At 39.6% G+C, this 19690-nt stretch overlaps 1 protein-coding gene across 3 annotated transcripts in view; it reads left to right on the top strand.

Annotated features, from left to right (window-relative positions):
* LOC144610110 (heterogeneous nuclear ribonucleoprotein D-like) overlaps window positions 1–18895 on the top strand; it is a 31050-nt gene extending 12155 nt beyond the window's left edge. The window contains exons 2-8 of one of the 3 annotated variants that reach the window (XM_078428669.1): window positions 3861–4029; window positions 10628–10786; window positions 11130–11261; window positions 11857–11941; window positions 13610–13777; window positions 16348–16453; window positions 18526–18895. In XM_078428669.1, coding sequence (XP_078284795.1) covers window positions 3861–4029; window positions 10628–10786; window positions 11130–11261; window positions 11857–11941; window positions 13610–13777; window positions 16348–16418 — 784 coding nt within the window. In that variant the 3' untranslated portion in view covers window positions 16419–16453; window positions 18526–18895. Of the gene's footprint in view, window positions 1–3860; window positions 4030–10627; window positions 10787–11129; window positions 11262–11856; window positions 11951–13609; window positions 13778–16347; window positions 16454–18525 lie in introns of all 3 variants that reach the window. The other 2 variants (XM_078428667.1, XM_078428670.1) reach the window with 2 other exon arrangements.
* The last annotated feature ends 795 nt before the right edge of the window (window positions 18896–19690 follow it).

The raw sequence follows: 19690 nt of genomic DNA, 5'->3' as shown, positions 1-19690 counted from the left end.
ATCTATGCGTTGTGGCCATCCGGCTCAGCAGGACCGGTTCATAGCAGCTATGGCCCTGGGGATGAAGCTGTTGCTGAGTCTGGAGGTGCGGCCGTAGAAGGCCTTGTATCGTCTGCCCGATGGAAGGAGTCGAACAGATTGTTGCAGGGGTGTGAAGAGTCTTTGTGGATGCTGGTGGCTTTTCTGAGGCATCATGTGTTGTAGATGCCCTCCAAGTCTGGTAGCTGTGTTCCGATGGCCCTCTGAGCTCTATGGACTACCCGCTGTAGAGCTTTCCTTTCTGCCTCCGTGCAGCTGAGGTACCACACAGGGATGCCATGCGTTAGGATGCTCTCTATGGTGCAGCGGTAGAAGGTCGTCAGCAGCTGTTGGGGTAGACCAGACTTTTTCAGTGTTCTTAAGTAGTTCCATTCAGTCCTTTTTCGTGGTGCTTTGCATCTGGAAGGATGAAGATATCGCCAAAATGCTTGCCGTGGCCATTCTATTTTCTCGTTTCTTCCTTCTGGGAGATGACACTGGAGCTTGAATGTTTGAACATCCAGACTTAAGAACAGCTTCTTCTCCAATGTCAGAGAAATAGCTGTCTGTGCCAGTGCATGGCATCTTTGTCAGTTGTTGTTTCTGGCCATCCTTGCAGCGTTAAATATGTTTATTATTTAACAATGCCTCAATGAACATTTGAATAACTTTATAACAAAACTATTTTGAAAGCTATTTGGAACATTGCACAGCTTTGTATAAGTTGCATTCCATTTCCTTTTTGAACTTCACTATTCATCTTGTTTAATGAAATATTGATTTCTCTAACTTAAAGTAACCCTTCCATCCCCTCTCTCTCTGTCCCTCCCCCACCCTAGTCTTTGTACTAGTTTCACCTTCATTCTGCTGAGTTTCACTGCTTATCACCTTCTCCACAAATACTTGGGAGTCCGCATCGCAGAGGATCTGACGTGGGCAACGCACATTGCCGCACTGGTGGGTAAGGCTAAGCAGCGCCTTTACCACCTTAGACAACTGAGGAAATTCAGAGTGTCGCTGAGGATCCTTCATTGCTTCTACTCTGGGGCTGTAGAGAGCATCCTGTCCGGCAACATTACAGTCTGGTTTGGGAACAGCTCTGCCCAGGACAGGATGGCCCTGCAGAGAGTAGTGCGTTCAGCAGAACGCACCATGGGAACTACACTCGTCCCCCTGCAGGACCTATACATCAGGAGGTGCAGATCCAGAGCAAGCAAGATCATGAGGGACCCCTGCCACCCCAGTAACGGACTGTTCCAGATGCTACGGTCAGGCAAACGCCTCCGCTGTCACGCTGTGAAAACGGAGAGGATGAGACGGAGCTTCTTCCCACAGGCCATCAGGACTGTCAACTTTGATAACCCCAGAGACTAAATTTTTGTCGACACTTTTTGTGCTATGTTTAGTAACTTATTAACTTTATTTATATGCTGTAACTGTAATTCTTTTTGTGCACAACCCGCAGGCATTGCCACTTTCATTTCACTGCACATCGAGTATGTGTATGTGACAAATAAATTTGACTTGACTTGACTTGACAGCTAACAATGGACCATTGTGGGCTCCCATCTTTCCTTGATCATCATTGATAGCTTTGATTGGTCCTTTTGCATACCTTTCATTCATTTATTTATTCCATGTTACTTTTCCTATGTCTCATTTCCCACTCCCCTGATTCTCAGTCTGAAGCAATTGTCAATTGGGAAATGGTGTATCGGGACCCTTTTTAAACTTGAGTCATGGTATATTTTTTAGTCTTCTTGTGTACATTTAGTTATTTGGAAGTTTACAAATTATTTTTAAAAAATCTGTGAATAAATGCAGTACAAACCTGATCATGGTTGAAGATGGGATAAACTATACCACTATTGATAGTGCTGTGGGACATGCAGTTGACCATTTTTGGATGGTGTTGACATGATAACGATTTAGAAATGAGTTGGAGAAGAAGCAGAGTGACATAATTATTTAATATGCAGCTGGGCACAGGGCCAGGACAGATTGGTCTGGGCAAGTTGATAAGAGCAGATTTTTGTGTGGTGAAGTTTGACAATTGATAATTCGTGCAATGGTGTTTGCAAGGTTGTACTGGAGCATTCTTAGCTCCTTTACTAAACCTCCAGCAAAAGATGGGTTTTCTTTCATGGTATACTTGTTCCAATTATGTTGTAATGTTGGCTTGCATCAATCCTATAAACTAAACAGTATTATTGGCATCTATGAAGGAAAATATTACCATTGAAAATTGGATGGGCATTGCATTGCATAAACATATCGTCAGAGTCGCTGTTGATTATCATTTTGGGCTAGGACATTGTTTAAATTGCCATGATGTCTGTTGCAAGCCAATGCATTGAATTTTTGTCAGTTGAGGTTTCTGGCTAACTTTGCACCATTAAATATGTTTGTTATTTTCTCATGTATGCTACAGGGAACATTTAAATAACTTATAACAAAACTATTTTGAAAGCTATTTGGGACCTTGCAGATTTGCATAAGTTGCATTCCATTTCCCTTTTTGAGCTACACTATTCGTCTTGTTTAATGAAATTGATATTAGCTTCATTCAAACCAAAACTCTTCCCATCTCTTCTGTGTCCAGATCAGGTAATACAATTTAATACAAGACAAAGGCTGAACTCTAATTTTAAGGAATTATTTTCAATTGAAAGCATTTACATTTGTGGTGCTTTATTGGCATATTCAAGCCAAGAAGCCTTTTCAGTTTCATGACCCAATAACCCCACCAGTTGCTGGTCAAATGGTGGTTTCCAGGGCTTTGTACTCTATTAAACCTGCTGTCTCAACCAAAATGGCATCTTGTAGGCCAATAATGCTGGATCCATTTCAATTTGATTATTTACTAATTGATGCTGTTTTGTAGATCTGGAAGTAGTGATCTCTTTAGTGTGTGAATTATCTCTTACCCAACTAAAATTGCAATCAAAAGATATTTCTGACTGTTTTCACTTGCTAGTAATTTTGGCTTTCATTGGCCATCTTGAAACCATTTTTTAAATTCATATTTTGCTTTAATCATAATGTGTTTGGTGATCCAAGTACCTTTAATTGGAACCAGTGTGATGAGTGAACTGGGTACACAGAGTCTGTCTTCCTTGGCCTTAAGAGCAAGGTACACTATGAAAGCACAATTAGAACTGAGTAAAATCCAGGACAATGAGAGGAAGATATTTCACAATGCTGTTCACAGACGTTGGGTAGAGTGTGCATGTATTATTTGGAATTGCTGGCATGACATAAGGATTTGCGTTCTTTTAAGTACATAAGTCTTTGGAATCTCTTTTTCAGCTCTTGCACGATTATGGTATGTTTTATTTTAATATGATGAAGAAATAATGTTAGGCTAACAACTACTGCTGTTGCTCATAATCACAACATACAAAGTTTCTACCATCCCAACCTCTACTTAAAAAAAAGAATTAGATCATGTAGTTTTCATTTGTCTACTTGGCCTGAATGTGCATGGGATTTGTCAAAGGTTATGGGTAGTTTGAGGGTTGGTGTCTAATGCAAAGTCCTTGGAGTTAGCATCCCTGATTTTTTTTTCTTTCTTTCTTGCCAAACGTATACCATTGGAGTATGACATTTAAATTTCTAGGTAATGTAACATGGATAATGCTAACTAATTCCCAGAGCTTTGGATGAAGAAACAAAATATTCACCTCTTTGCCATGATTGAGTTTGCACTAAAATGCCAGTAGAGGAGGTGACCAGTATTGGTAGTGCTGACCCCACCGCATCTGAACTAAGTTAACATTCTTGTACTAGCGCTGTTCTCAAAACTGATTTGCACTTCCTTTTTTTATATTGTCACTGTGCAGGAAGATGTTTGTTGGTGGACTCAGCTGGGAAACAAGCAAGAAAGATTTAAGGGACTACTTTTCTAAATATGGAGAAATTGTAGACTGCGTAATCAAAATGGATCCTGTGACTGGGCGTTCGCGAGGATTTGGGTTTATCCTCTTCAAGGATCCTGAAAGTGTAGAAAAGGTAGGATTTGGTATTCACCTGGTTTTAACCTGACTTCATTCAGGTTAAATGAGGAAACCTAACTTCTTAAAACAATTCAACTCTGATACTGCGTAAGGTTGAACAGCAGGGTATTTTGGTTTCCATTTTACTTGTGCTCCTTTCTTTAGATCTACCGATACGAACTCCATTCTTCTATCAGGATGACAAATGGGTGATCTGTTCCTGGGTGTTTCCCCAATCATTTGAGCATATCATTTTAATTTGCACCATCTGTTTACCACATCTTCCTGTAGGGTGAACTGCAAATTTTACAAGTATAAAATGAATTTACATTCGTATATTGCCATTATATGACTGAACATCCAAAGTATTTGTGTGTTTATTTTGTTTGGACAAATGTAGCTTCTGTATTGGTGTACGCAGAGTATAATGAATAACAAGATTAATGATTTTGACGTTTATTGTTCTTGAGAGAAGTAACTGCATGACGTAGAGAACTTGCTTCTGATGGCAATTACACCATTTTCTTATTCTACCTAAAGTCAGTTAAAAATGTATTATCTGGCAAATGACTCCTTCAACATGCTGCACTTTTTCAGTGGTCCAGTCATGTGCTCACGTCCCAGTAGAATCTGAATCCACAACCGTTTGACCACCAAAGTCAAACCATTGCATTTCCAAACACACATTCTGCTTCATTTATTAGAATACTGAATATTTGAGGGAGATATGGGCACATGTTCATGTCACAATCACCCAGGGGATTCCTCAGATCCCACTTGGTTTTTCTCATTAACCTCCGTCAGTTTGTTCAGCGATTGTTAAAAGCGCTCTCTTTTTATAATTCTCCTTGCATTCATTAAGCTTTGGCTAATTACCCAGAGACCACATTAAAAACTGAATAGAAACTGCAATTGTGTTTCTGTGCCCCTAGCAGAATTTGTTTTTGGAAATGCAATGGTTATAGATCACAGGTGTGGTAATTGAATATTGTAATTGTGAATAAATGTTAAAAATATTTCGTACTACTCTCTCCATAGCATGTGTTCTTTTTAAAGGGGGGAAACAAGTACCCTGAAGTTGTGACACAAAGAAAATTTAGGTGGTTCAGCTTGAAAATGCCATTTTTGGAAATTGAAAGGTTCTAGTCCCAGGGGCTCAGTAGATAGGATTTGGGTAGAAATAATACGGTAAAATATGCTCTTGCTTGACCAGACCTGACTAGTTTTTGCATGTCAAATTTGGGGAAACAAATAATCCAGGTTGCATTGGGTTGAGGTTTGTGTGGAATTTGTGTTGCAACATAGTGTGTTTAAATGTCATTATCCAACACTTAAAGTTTAAACATTTGCCGAATGGGAAGAGTGTATCCTGAAGTAGCTATTGTAATATGTTTAAAAGTACATAATTTTTTTAAAAAAAATCTTAAAATGGCGGGTTGACTTGGTATTCCACAATCTTGGGATGATTTCTATTAATCTTTGCATGTCAATTTTTTGTTTGTTTCTCTTTGGCTAATTTCTACTTTAGGCTTGCTTATAATCTAATTTCTCTCTATGGACAATGTTGATTTCCTTCATTGTGAATTCTTCAGTTGGGTTATCTCAACCATCTCTGCTTGAGAGTATAAAGATGTATATGTTATCTCTATCTGTAGTGCCCTTAGTCCTGATGCAATTCTGATTAATACACACTATATTTGTTTTAAACATAGAGACATAGAAAATGGGTGCAGGCCATTCAGCCCTTTGAGCCAGCACCACCATTCAATGTGATCATGGCAGATCATTCAAAATCAGTACTCAGTTCCTGCTTTCTCCCCATATCCCTTGATTCCACTAGCCCTATATCCAATTGTCTCTTAAACATCCAGTGAATTGGCCTCCACTGCCTTCTGTGGCAGAAAATTCCATAGATTCACAACTCTGGATGAAAATGTTTTTCTTCGTTTCAGTCCTAAAGGGCCTATCCCTTATTCTTACACTGTGATACTTGGTTCTGGACTCCCCCAACATGGGAACATTTTTTCCTGCATCTAGCCTGTCCAATCCCTTAAGAATTTTATGTTTCTATAAGATCCCCTCTCATCCGTCTAAATTCCAGTGAATACAAGCCCAGTTGACCCATTCTTTCATTATGCACCAGTCCCGCCATCATGGGAATTAATCTGGTGAACCTACACTGCACTCCCTCAATAGCAATAATGTCCTTCCTCAAATTAGGAGACAAAAACTGCACTCAATAATCCAGGTGTGGTCTTACCAGGGTCCTGTACAACTGCAGCGGGAACTACTGGCTCCTATACTCAAATCCTCTCGCTGTGAAAGCCAATATGCCATTTGCTTTCTTCACTGCCTGCTGTACGTGCATGCTTACTTTCAGTGACTGATGTACAAGGACACCCAGGTCTCATTGCACCTCAATGTGCTGGTATTACATATTTAATAATTGACTCGAGCATCTTCCCCACTACCGATGTCGGGCTAACTGGTCTATAATTCCCTGTTTTCTCTCTCCCTCCTTTCTTAAAAAGTGGGGTTACGTTAGCTACCCTCCAGTCCACAGGAAGTGATCCTCCGAACTTTGGACAATGATCACCGATGCGTCCACGATTTCTAGGGCCACCTCCTTGAGTACTCTGGGATGCAGACCATCAGGCCCTGGGGATTTATCTGCCTTCAGTCCCAAAAGTTTACCTAACACCATTTTCTGACTAATGTGGATTCCCTTCAGTTCCTCCCTCCCACTAGATCCTTGGTCCTGTAGTATTTCTGGGAGATTGTTTGTGTTTTCCTTAGTGAAGACAGAACCAAAGTACTTGTTTAACTGGTCTGCCATTTCCTTGTTTCCCATTATAAATTCACCTGTTTCTGACTGTAAGGGACCTACATTTGTCTTCACTAATCTTTTCCTCTTATATCTATAAAAGCTTTCACAGTCAGTTTTTATATTACCCACAAGCTTTCTTTCATGCTCTGTTTCCCCCCTTCTTAATTAACCCCTTTGTTCTCCTCTTGAATTCTAAATTTCTCCCAGTCCTCTGGTTTGCTGCTTCCTCTGGCCAATTTATATGCCTCTTCCTTGGATTTAACACTATCCCTAATTTCTCTCATTAGCCACGGTTGAGCTGTCTTTCCTGTTTTATTTTTATGCCAGACAGGGATGAACAATTGTAATTCATCCATGCAATCTTTAAATCTTTGCCATTGCATATCCACCGTCAACCTTTTAAGTATAATTTGCCAGTCTATCCTAGCCAATTCCCTTCTCATACCATCAAAGTTACCTTTCTTTAAGTTCAGGACTCTTGTCTCTGAATTAACTGTGTCACTCTCCATCTTAATGCAGAATTCTACCATATTATGGTCGCTGTTGTCCAAGGGGCTCTGCATAACAAGATTGCGAACATTACACAATACCCAGTCTAGGATGGTATGCCCTCTAGTTGGTTCTTCTTCATATTGGCTTAGAAAACCATCCCCTATACACTCCAGGAAATCCTCTGTCTTACCCAATTTGGTTAGTCCAATCTATATGTAGATTAAAGTCACCCATGATAACTGCTTTACTGTTGCTACACGCATCCCTAATTTCCTGTTGGATGCTCTCGCCAACTTCACTGCTGCTGTTTGGTGGTCTGTACACATCTCCGACTAGCGTTTTCTGCCCGTGGCTATTTCGCAGTTCTATCCATATAGATTCTACAGCATCCAAGCTAATGTTACGCCTTACCATTGCTTAATCTCTTTAACCAGCAATGCCACCCCACCTCCTCTTCCTTTCTGTCTATTCTTCTTGAATATTGAATTCCCCTGCACGTTGAGCTCCCAGCCTTGGTCACCCTGGAGCCATGTCTCCGTAATCCCAACTATATCATATCCATTAACAACTAACTGCGCATTTAATTCATCCACCTTGTTACGAATGCTCCTCGCATTAAGGCACAAAGCTTTCAGGTTTATTTTAACATTCCTAGCCCTTCCACTTCTACTTTTCTCCCTTCTACCTTTTGCTTCTGCCCTCATTTTACAGCCCTCTGTCTCTCTGCATTGGTTCCCATCCCCCTGCCATATTAGTTTAAACTCTTCCCAACAACACTAGCAAACACCCCCCCCGTGGACATCGGTTCCAGTTCAGCCGAGGTGTATTGGTCCCACCTCTCCCACAACCGGTTCCAATGCCCCAGGAATATGAATCCCTCCCCCTTGCACTCTCATGCCACATATTGATCTGAAATATCCTGTAATTTCTACTCTTACCAGCACGTGGCACTGGTAGTAATCCAGAGATTATTACCTTTGAGATCATACTTTTAAATTTACCTCCTAACTCCCTAAATTCGCTTTGTAGGACCTCATCCCGTTTTCTACCTATGCCGTTGGTACCTACATGCACCACTAAAACTGGCTGTTCGCCCTCCCCCTCCAGAATGCCTTGCAGCAGCTCTGAGACATCCTTGACATTTGTACCAGGGAGGCAACATACCATCTTGGAGTCTTTTGCGACTGCAGAAACGACTTTTGATTCCCGTTACAATGGAATTCCCTATCACTACAGCTCTCCCACTCTTTATCCTGCCCACCTGTGCTATATCACTGTTACACCATTCCTTTTGATGTTGTCACACATTGAAGCCAGTGTAAATAGTGAGGTGATAACTGGGTGATGCATTGAGCAGGGGGAATGTTACCAGGATTTTGCATATAAGCATGCTGGTATTGCAATTACTGCTTGAATTGATGCTGCTGCACAACATGTGCTGATCTAGATTGCATTTGTGTCGCCTGTTAGGGCTGGGAAAAATTGACATTGTAACTCCGTCTTAGGGTCTTATTACAACAAGTGTCACAATTTTATTTGGGAGGACAATGGAAGCGGTCTGGGATCAGGAGCTCCTCAGTGGAGCAATATATCAGTGATATGCAGAGGAAAATAATATTTTTAAAATGGCAGAAATCTGGAAGTGCTGTCTGAGAGCTATACATTTTAAGTGGTCTTGGCAGCTGAAATTATCAATGCTTTACTTGAATTGTGGAGGAGACCAGGAAGGTAAAGGAACTATTGCAATGCAGTTTTGTTCTGCAGACCTTTTCATCAGCCAACTTAAAGTATTTGCGTTTTGAAGTTTCTTCAATATACCATCAATATTTTGACATGTTGACAAACTGCAATAGCCAGTATTTGAAATGGATTCTGTTTGAACATGGCTGTTTCCCTGTGGTAGGGGTGTAAAACATGAAGAAAAATCAGTTGAATACAGTGAAGGAAGGCTTTGCTGAAACAACAGATTATAACCCAAGTATATGCTTTCATTTTGATAGCTAAATATTACACATTTTATCGCAAATATTTGGATGTGTTATGATGTGTGCAGATCACAGCAAGGTGTTAAATATATTGTTGAGGTCAAAATGGTTGAGGGGCTTCATGAAGTGCTCTTTCAGGTGACCCATTATTGCCATTGAATCATATGTGTGTTTAAACAAGGAAACATTCACTTATTCCAAGGTGTTGGACACCATAGTGCATTTTGCTTTGGGTTGTGAATTGTGCATTGAAACTATACTAGGATAGGTGTACTTCCTGTTAATTGGGAGGGTAGTAGTTCATTGTGGGAAAAAAAAGTTTTGGCTAAATGCTTATGTGCACCTAGTCTGCTTTCTGCATTTTATCCACTGCTGGGTAAATAGGATGACTTCAGAAGTAGCTGTTAAATTGTTTTCTACCATTTAATTTGGGTGTTTAGTGATATAACAGTTTAGAATTTGGTCTCTTTCACATTCGTCTTGTGAAGAGGTTCCTTTCGCATTTTAGACCTGGGTATATGCAACTTACAAGTTTTCTTGCATTTTATATTAAGTAACATGTGGAATAAACTACGTGCTAACAGAGGATGTAGTGTTTTATGAAAAATATATTGTGTTAACAAATTAGTTCTTTTGAAGATCTAACCAGAAGGATAGGTAAAGGGTAACCCAAGAATGTATCTGGATAAAATATTGGTTCTTTATCTACTCCATCCTCTGCAATAAAGGTCAATATTCCATTGTCATAATCATTTGCTGTACCTGCATAATTTTCTGTATGTATGATAAGTTGCCACAAGATACGGACTTTAGGATTGAATATTGCTGGAAGATTGGTTAACAAATAGAGTGGCAAATGGGTCATTCAAGTTGGCAAACTGTAAATCATTAATATTGGATGTGGAGTCAATGTTTCCTACAACTGTTCAGAATCAGGAGCTATGGTCTCCAAATGGGACATGAGAAATGTATTTACAGAGAGGGAAGTGAATCTTTGAAATTCTCTATTTGAGTGGGCTTCGAGGGCCCCCCGTTCATGATCGGCCATGATCTCTTGGAGGCCTGTTCCAACTGTGTCATGTATTTAAGCTTGTTGTTGGAACAGAGTAAGAGATTCGGGAGAGGGAGGATAAATCCTGAATTAAGCTATTATCACTTTTTCAGAAAGTACTTAACCAGGGATTTTAGAACCTACAGAATTTACATGCATATTAATTTAATTTTGCTTGTTTAAATAAAATAACTTGCACATGATAATTACATTAATGCAACAAAAGCATTATAAATCAGTATTTTGTTTTAATGTTCAGGTATTAAATAAAGAACACAAACTTGATGGAAGAGTTATTGACCCCAAGAGAGCGCAGGCGATGAAGGGCAAAGAACAAATCAAGAAAATCTTTGTGGGTGGGTTAGATCCTGACTGTCCGGAAGAAAAAGTGAGAGAATACTTCGGAACCTATGGAGAGGTAAGATCATGGTTTATCCTCAGCAAAACGGTACATAAATATGTTTTGAAATAAGTGTATCATCATTCACAAATTAACCCAGGATGGAAACCTGTATCTACCTAATTACTTTCAGGCCAATAATTTGTTTTATCATGGAGTGGCTGTATTTTCCATTTTCCAGCTGATCACTGTTGCCAGGTCTTTGGTATTCCTGGGGGTTTGGTAAGAAAGAGAAAATCATTTCCAAAGGTTTGCCTTGGACCAACATGCCCAATGATGTAAAGGCTGTCTGAAAGAACTGTTAAGTGAACAGTAAAGTTGATTTCCCCAATTTAGAAAAAAATGTTTTGTTGTTTCATAGATTGAATCAATTGAACTTCCCATGGATACCAAGACCAACAAAAGAAGAGGGTTCTGCTTCATCACATTCAAAGAAGATAATCCAGTAAAGACGATAATGGAGAAGAAGTTTCACGATGTGGGAACGAGCAAGGTATGATAATTTTCTAATGGTAATTAAGAGTCCTGGTTTTCACAGCACAAAATGGTCCTTTGGCCCACCATGTCAATGTAGACCATTAGTAAATTTACACTAATCTCATTTTCTGTGAATTGGTTAATTAATATGTGTATACTATATTAGTACCTTGTCAATTACAAGAATAAATAAATATCGCATCCATTTTTATAAGCACTCACAATTGCTCTAAGCTTTCATATAATGCACAAAATGCTGGAGTAACTCAGCAGGTCAGGCAGCATCTCAGGAGAGAAGGAATGGGTGACGTTTTGGGTCGAGACCCTTCTTCAGACTGATGTCAGGGGGGCGGGGCAAAGGAAGGATGTAGGTGGAGACAGGAAGACAGTGGGAGATCTGGGAAGGGGGAGGGGAAGAGAGGGACAGAGGAACTATCTAAAGTTGGAGAAGTCAATAATGGAGAAGACCTGGTGAGTTACTCCAGCATTTTGTGAATAAATACCTTTGATTTGTACCAGCATCTGCAGTTATTTTCTTACACTTTCATATAATGCATGTTGTTTCTGGAACACAAGCACAACTTTTAATTGCTACTATGTTTGTTTTAAAGGTGGAAATCAAATTGGCTCAGCCTAAGGAAGTGTACCAGCAACAGCAGTGGGGAGGCAGAGGTGGATTCACAGGAAGAGGAAGAGGTAGAGGAGGTATAATGTATGGAGAACAGTGATCTTTACAGCAGGGAACAATTATTACATGCTGTAAATGTACAACCCTTGCCAACCCATATATTCTTTTAGTAACACGTTTTATGGTGGCTGCAGGCCATTGAGGTTTTTCCATAGATGGGAAGAGCAGTGCAGCCAAAAACAGAAGGGAGTCACTGTAATTTCCTTGACATTTAACACTTAACAATTTTGGAGCACACGAGATCTGGACACCAGTCATCGAATCATGCGATGTGGAAACAGGTCCTTCGGCCCATCTTGCCCACAGTGACCAACTAGTCCCGCCCTCCTGCATTTGGCCCATATCCCTCGAAACCTATCCTATCCATGTACCTGTCTAAATGTTTCTTAAACGTTGCCCTCAACTACCTCTTCTGACAAGTTCGTTCCATACACCCTTTGTTTAAAACCAAAGGTCACCCCTCAGGTTTACGGTGGTTGGAAACGATTTAATAAGAACCCACGTCTTCTGGTTCTCAATTTCCTTACTCTGGGCGAGAGACATTGTGTGTTTACCTGATCTATTCCTCATGATTTTGTATACCTCTAATATCACCCCTCATCCTCTGCACTGCAAAGAATAGGGTCCTAGCCTGCTCTCCCTCTCCCTGCAGCTCAGGCCCTCGAGTCCTGGCAACAAACTGAAATCTTCTAAACCCTTTCCAGCTCGACATCTTCTGAGCAACACATCTTGGCAGCAAACGGTTAAGCTGCTTCCTCAATAGCAGCTTTTACAGGCAACCTCTTCAAACTGAGCTATGGGCAGTTCTTTGCTGTGGGAACATCAGCAGAGTAGGTTTCCAGCAAAGTGGTGTGTTGTGACAGGAAGGGTGGCAGTTTGTGCCTAGTGCAGTAATTCTGGGTGGGTGCGGGGGTGGGATGTCTAATTCAACACAGATTCCCAGCGCAGCTTCGGTCTCTTGTGTCCTTTTTTTAAAACTCTTAATTCAATTAATCCTCTTGTTCCTGCAAACATCCTAAGTGCTATGCAAGGTACCAGTCTATTATGATATGGAAATACAATGTTATTTTATCCCGTTGGCACGACTGCCACTATTGTAGACAATATATGATGCAATGTTCACATTTCAAAGGCTTGCATTTAAATTGCAAATCATTCCTTCAGAATGATTGTGCATGCAGTTAATGGGATGTGTAGTCATTCATACTGTCTTAATTTTTTTAAAGGATTCCTTAAGCAGCTGTTGGATGATTTAAATCGTTCATCTGATTTGGTTGAATGTGGATTGGCCAGGTGATCGGGGAATTTGCAATAATCTTGCAGCCATCCAAATTTTCAGTCTTTCGCTTGCAAGCTGTGGCCATGTTTCTGTCGGTCTGGACAGTAGAGCTCTACATAATATTGTGCTGGAATTAAAATTTTCTGAGGATCTGGATTATAGGATCAAATTCAGTCTTCTGCCGTGAAATGTACCAGCAACTCTGTCAATCTTATGCTTTCATTGCTTTGTCTATTTGCTTTGGTAGCTTTCTGTTATTCATCCATCTAATTCACAACTACTGTTGCGAATGAGGTGTGTGGATTGCTGCCATAAAGATGAAACATGGTCTGTACTACTACTGATACCTTTTCGTCCACTTTGAATTGCTAATAGTCGTTTGTTTTTCCCTTTCTAGGACAAAGTCAGACCTGGGGCCAAAGCTACAACAGTAACTATTGGAACCCAAGTTATGGAAATTATAACTATGGCTATAACCAGAATTATGGTGGATATAGTGGCTATGACTACCCAGCATACAACTATGGCTATTATGGTTATGGACAGGGATATGGTGATTATAACAGTAAGTTTCAGTGACCAGGAGTCAATTCTCAATAGTTTACTTGACAAAATCCAGTAAGTAGTCCCACATTCTGTCAGTCTTCTGGGTTGTTGATCTTGGTTAATCTGATGTAGAGAAATATTTGCAAAAGGAGTAGCAAAATGGAGAGTGGCGTGCTTTGTCTCTCTAGCAGTAGTTTGTTAGTCATTAATAGTGAGTCACACCTACTCAGTATTTGTCTCGCTTGGAGAAACCTAGAGAGAATGTAGTTTTACCCCAAACTGTTGCCTGGATGATTGCTTACTAGGGAGACAATTGGATTTTGCAGACTCTGGTGTTAGATCATCTGCACTTGGACAGTGGTAGGTATAAAATAAAGACTAGTATATCTTTTTTTTTGGATAATCCTAAAGCACGGCATCCAATGAAATGCTTTTTTTTGCAGTATAGTTAGTGCAATTTGTGTTCAGCAGTACCCGCATATAGCAATGCATTAAATAACTTGATCATCCCTTTTAGATGTGTTCAGAGGAATTATTTGGCTGGGCCACTGGGAAACTCTCTCAGCTTATGTCATTATATATCCACCTGAGGGCAGTTACGGCCACCAGTTAATATCTTATCCAAATGACCCAGCCTCTGACGGTAGCATAATTTCTTTTTACTCACAAAATGCTGGAGTAACTCAGCAGGTCAGGCAGCATCTCAGGAGAGAAGGAATGGGTGACGTTTCGGGTCGAGACCCTTCTTCAGACGAGATGCTGCCTGACCTGCTGAGTTACTCCAGCATTTTGTGAATAAATCGATTTGTACCAGCATCTGCAGTTATTTTCTTATAGCATAATTTCTTTATTGTGTTGGGAGTTCCATCTTAAATGTTGTGCTCAATCCCTTAGGCTTGACCGCGCACCTTTGATTCTGAGGTGAAATTAACCACCTGAGCCACGACCGATGCCTTCAAGTGGGACTGATCTCTGCATTTCCTTGGACAGAAAGAATTTATTGTTTAGGGTTGGAAACAAAAGTCTGAAGAAGGGCCACGACCCGAAACATCACCTCATTTCTTTTCTCCTGAGATGCTGCCTGACCCGCTTAGTTACTCTAGCATTTTGTGTCTACCTTATTGTTTAGGGTGTTCACCCTACGTTGGCAGTCTACCAGATCCTTTGATGGACATATACTTGCAGACAGCTGAGAATAAGATTAGGATTTGGTACATACATTAGAACAATGATAACTTTGGCAAGGCCTGAGTATTCGTCAAGCAACAAGAGAATTAAATGCCCTATTCTGTGCCATTAAAAGACCCAGTATGCTTTATTAAAATAGCATCTACTGTCCGGGAAAGTTTGTAATATTCCATAAATAGCTCCTATTTTGTTATAGTGCCTTTTCGTACCAAAAGGTTGTTTCAGAAAATCCTACTGTCCCAGATTGATCTGTGGTGAAATGCAGAGATCTTGTTAATAATTATGTTCCCATAAAAAAGGATGCTAAATTTCCAGCTATAAAGGGACAAATGAACACCTTTAGATTGATTAGATATCCCTCCAAATTTGATTGATGAATAGAACATATGATACCCATGCAAGGGTAAATTTGGACATTTCATTAACAGTTTGATTACTATTTAAATAGGATTTATCTCCAGCCTAAGAACAATGTTTGTACGATGCCTTGATAGAGCATGACCCGGTGCTATCTTTGTTCTCCTAAAAACAACCAGTGGATGTTGGTTGGATGAATATTTTAACGTGAAATTTGATTTGAATGAAAGTACCTGCTGCTGTTGGCACTACTCTGCTGTTTAAAGTATATTTGTATATTTATATTTGATTTCAACTTCCACGAAGAACTCGTACAGGCTAGAATGTATGCCAATTTAATCTGAAGGGAATTTGGCTTTGATCCATACTTCTGTGTGATCAGAAGAAGCTGATACTTCCATGCTGTGAAGTATATATGAAACCTCTGACATTGTAAAACTGCTACTGTATTTGATAAAGGAACAAAAACTGGATGCAAGTCTGTCTGTTTTTAAATTAGCTGCTTGGAAAGTTGCAACTTGCAGTGTGCATATTAATTAAAACTCTGTCAAAGAACTGACTTGTAATAGCAATATTTTAGCTAGCTCTCCTAAAACACTCCTCAACCAACTACTTCCGAAATGAAGTTACTTTGCGTAGATAAACTCATCCACTTTATGCACAGCATGCCATCAACAACATAAAATGAATGGTCGTGGTTTGTTTTTGTGCCAGTTGTGGAGTATCGTGAGGTGCTGGTTTCTTGGAATAGTACGAGAGAATCTTCTAGATTATACGCTGCCTCTGCTTAACATCTCATTTCAAGCATGGCACCTCTATCACTGCATAATTCAGCGCTGTACTGTAACAATCAACCTGGATTTTGCATTCCAATCTGATTAGGAGCTTGGAACCCACTGGTTCCTTACTGGAGATGAGGTTGCTACCAGCTGAGCCAAACTGACACTTCTGGCAAAGGTTTTGGCTGAACAACAGTTTAGTTCAAAAGGTAGTCAACAGCTGAAGAGTTGACAAATCCTTTTCTTCAACTAATTTTATTTTCAGGTCAACCAGGCACCTATGGTAAAGCTCCTAGGAGAGGAGGAAGTGGCCAAACTCAGTATAGGCCTTATTAGATGACTTGACTGTTCCGAAGCTCTCCAGGAACAAGGTAAAGCTATGTTTCTTGGGTACTTGAGGCCACATTGCACATATAGAATTAAAAAGCTGGTTCAATATTTTTTGAAATTGCCCTTATATTAAGCCTTTGCCGGTACCCTAAAATCATAAACTCCACAGTTCATCTGAAACCTTCACTGTCCACTAACTTGTGCATACATCACCGCGTCTGTAATGTAATTTTTTTTATGGCTATCAGTTGATGGTAAGCTACCTACATTTTGCAATATAAAATTCAACTTCGGAGTCTTAAACTGTTGCTGTGATGCCATGCCAAATGTGCTTGATTGTTATCCATGATCAATGAATTAGACACATAGGTTTAAAATTGTTGGGTGCATTAGAAGTGAGAAGCGGGTAGCATTAGTTCTGAGGTCACTACCTGAAAAAATAGAAGTACGGGTTTATAGGGTTATGTAAAGAACTGGAGATTAAATGGTTCTTTCACATTGCACAGGTATAATAAGACCAATGGGATTCATTCTGTGCCATAGATGTCTGATCTCTTGAGTGGAATAACAAGAAGAACCTTTTATGATAGATGTAAAAAGTCATCTTATTGAGGTTACATAGTACAATTAAACCTTGGATTTCATAGACCCAAATCCTCCTTTCTTAGTCATTGAATTATAGATGGATTTTTAAATGTATAGTATTAAAATGATACACGAGACTAATTTCAGAGTTTTTGTAGGACAACGTGTAGTTTATAAATTGGTTCGTGGATCTGGCTGTTTGCAAGAGCGGGTTGTGGAGTAATGAGAGGACAACATGCCATGCTCCAATTCATTGTAATTTTAAGGCTACCACTGATCATCTAATGGTTTCATATACTGCTCTATATTGAATTGCTCAGTATTAGTAGGGCAGAAATGCCAATTCAAATCATCATGTAAGTACTTATTTTGGGGGTGGAAGCATTTCACTGGACAACCTAGAAGTAAAACTAGTGTTCTGAAATGGGCAGTGCTTATCGGATTGTAAGATTATTTAATGTCATCAATTGCTTTGGTGTGTAGTATTAACTTGACAATTTGTCACCAGATTGAACTAGCTCTTTAATTTCTGTGCTTAATATAATCTAGATTCATGAATTGCCTATTTTTATGCTGCAGATATGTAATTATTCTAAGTATTAAATATGGGTATAACTTTTTTTACTCTTACTCCCATTTAGCTTTTTGAATTTTTGCATAACTAGTTACAGCAGTAAATTGTGTAAGGATAACCTAGAGATATTTGAACACTTAATGAGTAAAAGATCTCAGGTAATGTACCATAATGGGTTTTAAGAACATCAGAGCAACAGCTCTACCAGTCTAATTCTGACTTGTACCGTTATGTTTGTACCTGCCAGTGGGAACTTCATTGCAGGCCATGTCACCATGACCACACGATTCGTACAAGCCTGCACATTGTGGACAGAATTCGAGATGCCCTGTGGTATGGTCTCTTCCAACCTTCTGTCTCACCATAAAGATTAAAGACAGTTTAAAAAAAACCCTCTAATTATACACTTTCATTCACGCAGACATTGTTTTTCCTTTTTTTAGATAAAATTATTTAGTCATATTTTCTTTACAGGCTCAAGTTAAGTGGTAATATAGCCATGACCTCCTGTTTCTTCAATGGATAAAGCCGTTCTTACAAAAGTGCTTTCTTTTAGTAGTGTGTAATTTGGTAATGTACTACCAATTGCTAAATAATGCTTGCTTTTTTCTTTCTATAGCTCAGTAGTGATGCGTGACTGATGTCTGTAATGTTAATGGACTTGTATATTTTTACAGCATCTGCAGTGTGTGATTATAGTTAATATATTGTAAATGCAGTTGGCATAACAACTGAAGGCTGGGCCCAAGAGCATGGAGGACTTGGGTAATTCCTTTGAAGATAACTACCAATCAAACAAAAATATAGTTTTGCTCATCAAACTAATTCTTCTAATCCAATATTGATAAAACAGTAAACATGACTCGGCCAGCCCAGTACTTCACATGGTTACTGTCTGCTTCTACAAAGCGGAGGTAAAGGCTTAACATTGTGGTTGTCCCTTCTGTTTTTCAGGCGGCGGCAGATATAATATCAAGAGGGAATAGACATCTTTTGAAATCCTTCCAGTGAAGAAATCGGTCACAGATTTTTTTTGCATTATGGGCAGTGTTGAATTTGGACTTTTTACTTTTCCTTTGTATTTTTTCTTTTTAAATGCAAGTAATACTTGACTGTGACATTTTTTTGTAAAGGGGACAAAAGTTCTTGTGTAAAGTTTTTAAACTAATATAATGTACCACCATTTAGTTATACTGCTGGTGAGCACATCGTGGATCAGTGTGGCAGATGTAAGGGGAAAATGTGTTTTTTGTTGTATGAGCTCTGTGAAATATTTCCATTTGTAACTCCTCCTGCGTGATTAAATAAAACGTTTGTACATGTTCTTGGCATCTCTACTGCAGTCCTTTATATTTAGATATATATATGCATATTTAAAAAATCAAAGCTTTGCCAACTTTGTGGAAGTGATCAAAGTTAATAACACTTAAGTTTTTCTACAGCATTGCTGTTGGATTGTATTGTAAGAAACTTTTAACTGATTTTTTTTCTTGGAATCTCTTGAAGACCTCACTTGATCTAATTGAAATGGCATTAAATGCAGGAATGGTAATTTCATAAATTATTGGGGTGAAATTTGATGGGGGTGCAGAGATAGTGAATTCAGATTGTCAATAGAAGCAAAATTAGTGGTTGGCAACCGGGAGATCGTGCAAGTCTAGGCGGTCTGAGCAGAGGTGTTCAGTGAAACGATCGCAGTCTGTGCCCTGTCTCGCCAATATATAGGAGTCCATACCTGGAACAGCGGATACAATAGATGAAGTTGGAGGAGGTGCAGTGAATCTCTACTTCACCCTCACCGTCACCCCAATTCCTCTCCAGAGATGCTGACCGACTCGCTGCTACTTCAGTACTTTGTGTTGTCTATCTTCGGTGTAAACCATATCTGCAGTTCCTTCCTATGCATTACTCTTAAGAACTTTGTCTTTTCTGTGATATGTTAGCTGCATTTCTGGGGCAATGGGAAGTGCAGATGGAGTCAGTGGGGTAAAATGCAGTGCATATGGAATTGCAGATGTTGGTTCCAGCATCTGCTCCACTGCAAAATCTCCTCAAGGTCTGCCTACTTTGCAGTTCTCTTCTCTGATGCAAGTTATCTAACATCCTCTCTTGCTCCCTC

This window comes from Rhinoraja longicauda, chromosome 35, assembly GCF_053455715.1.
Source record: "Rhinoraja longicauda isolate Sanriku21f chromosome 35, sRhiLon1.1, whole genome shotgun sequence".
Lineage (NCBI taxonomy): Eukaryota > Metazoa > Chordata > Chondrichthyes > Rajiformes > Arhynchobatidae > Rhinoraja > Rhinoraja longicauda.
The sequence above is the reverse complement of the archived record's forward strand: the minus strand, read 5'-3'. Positions and strand labels throughout refer to the sequence as shown.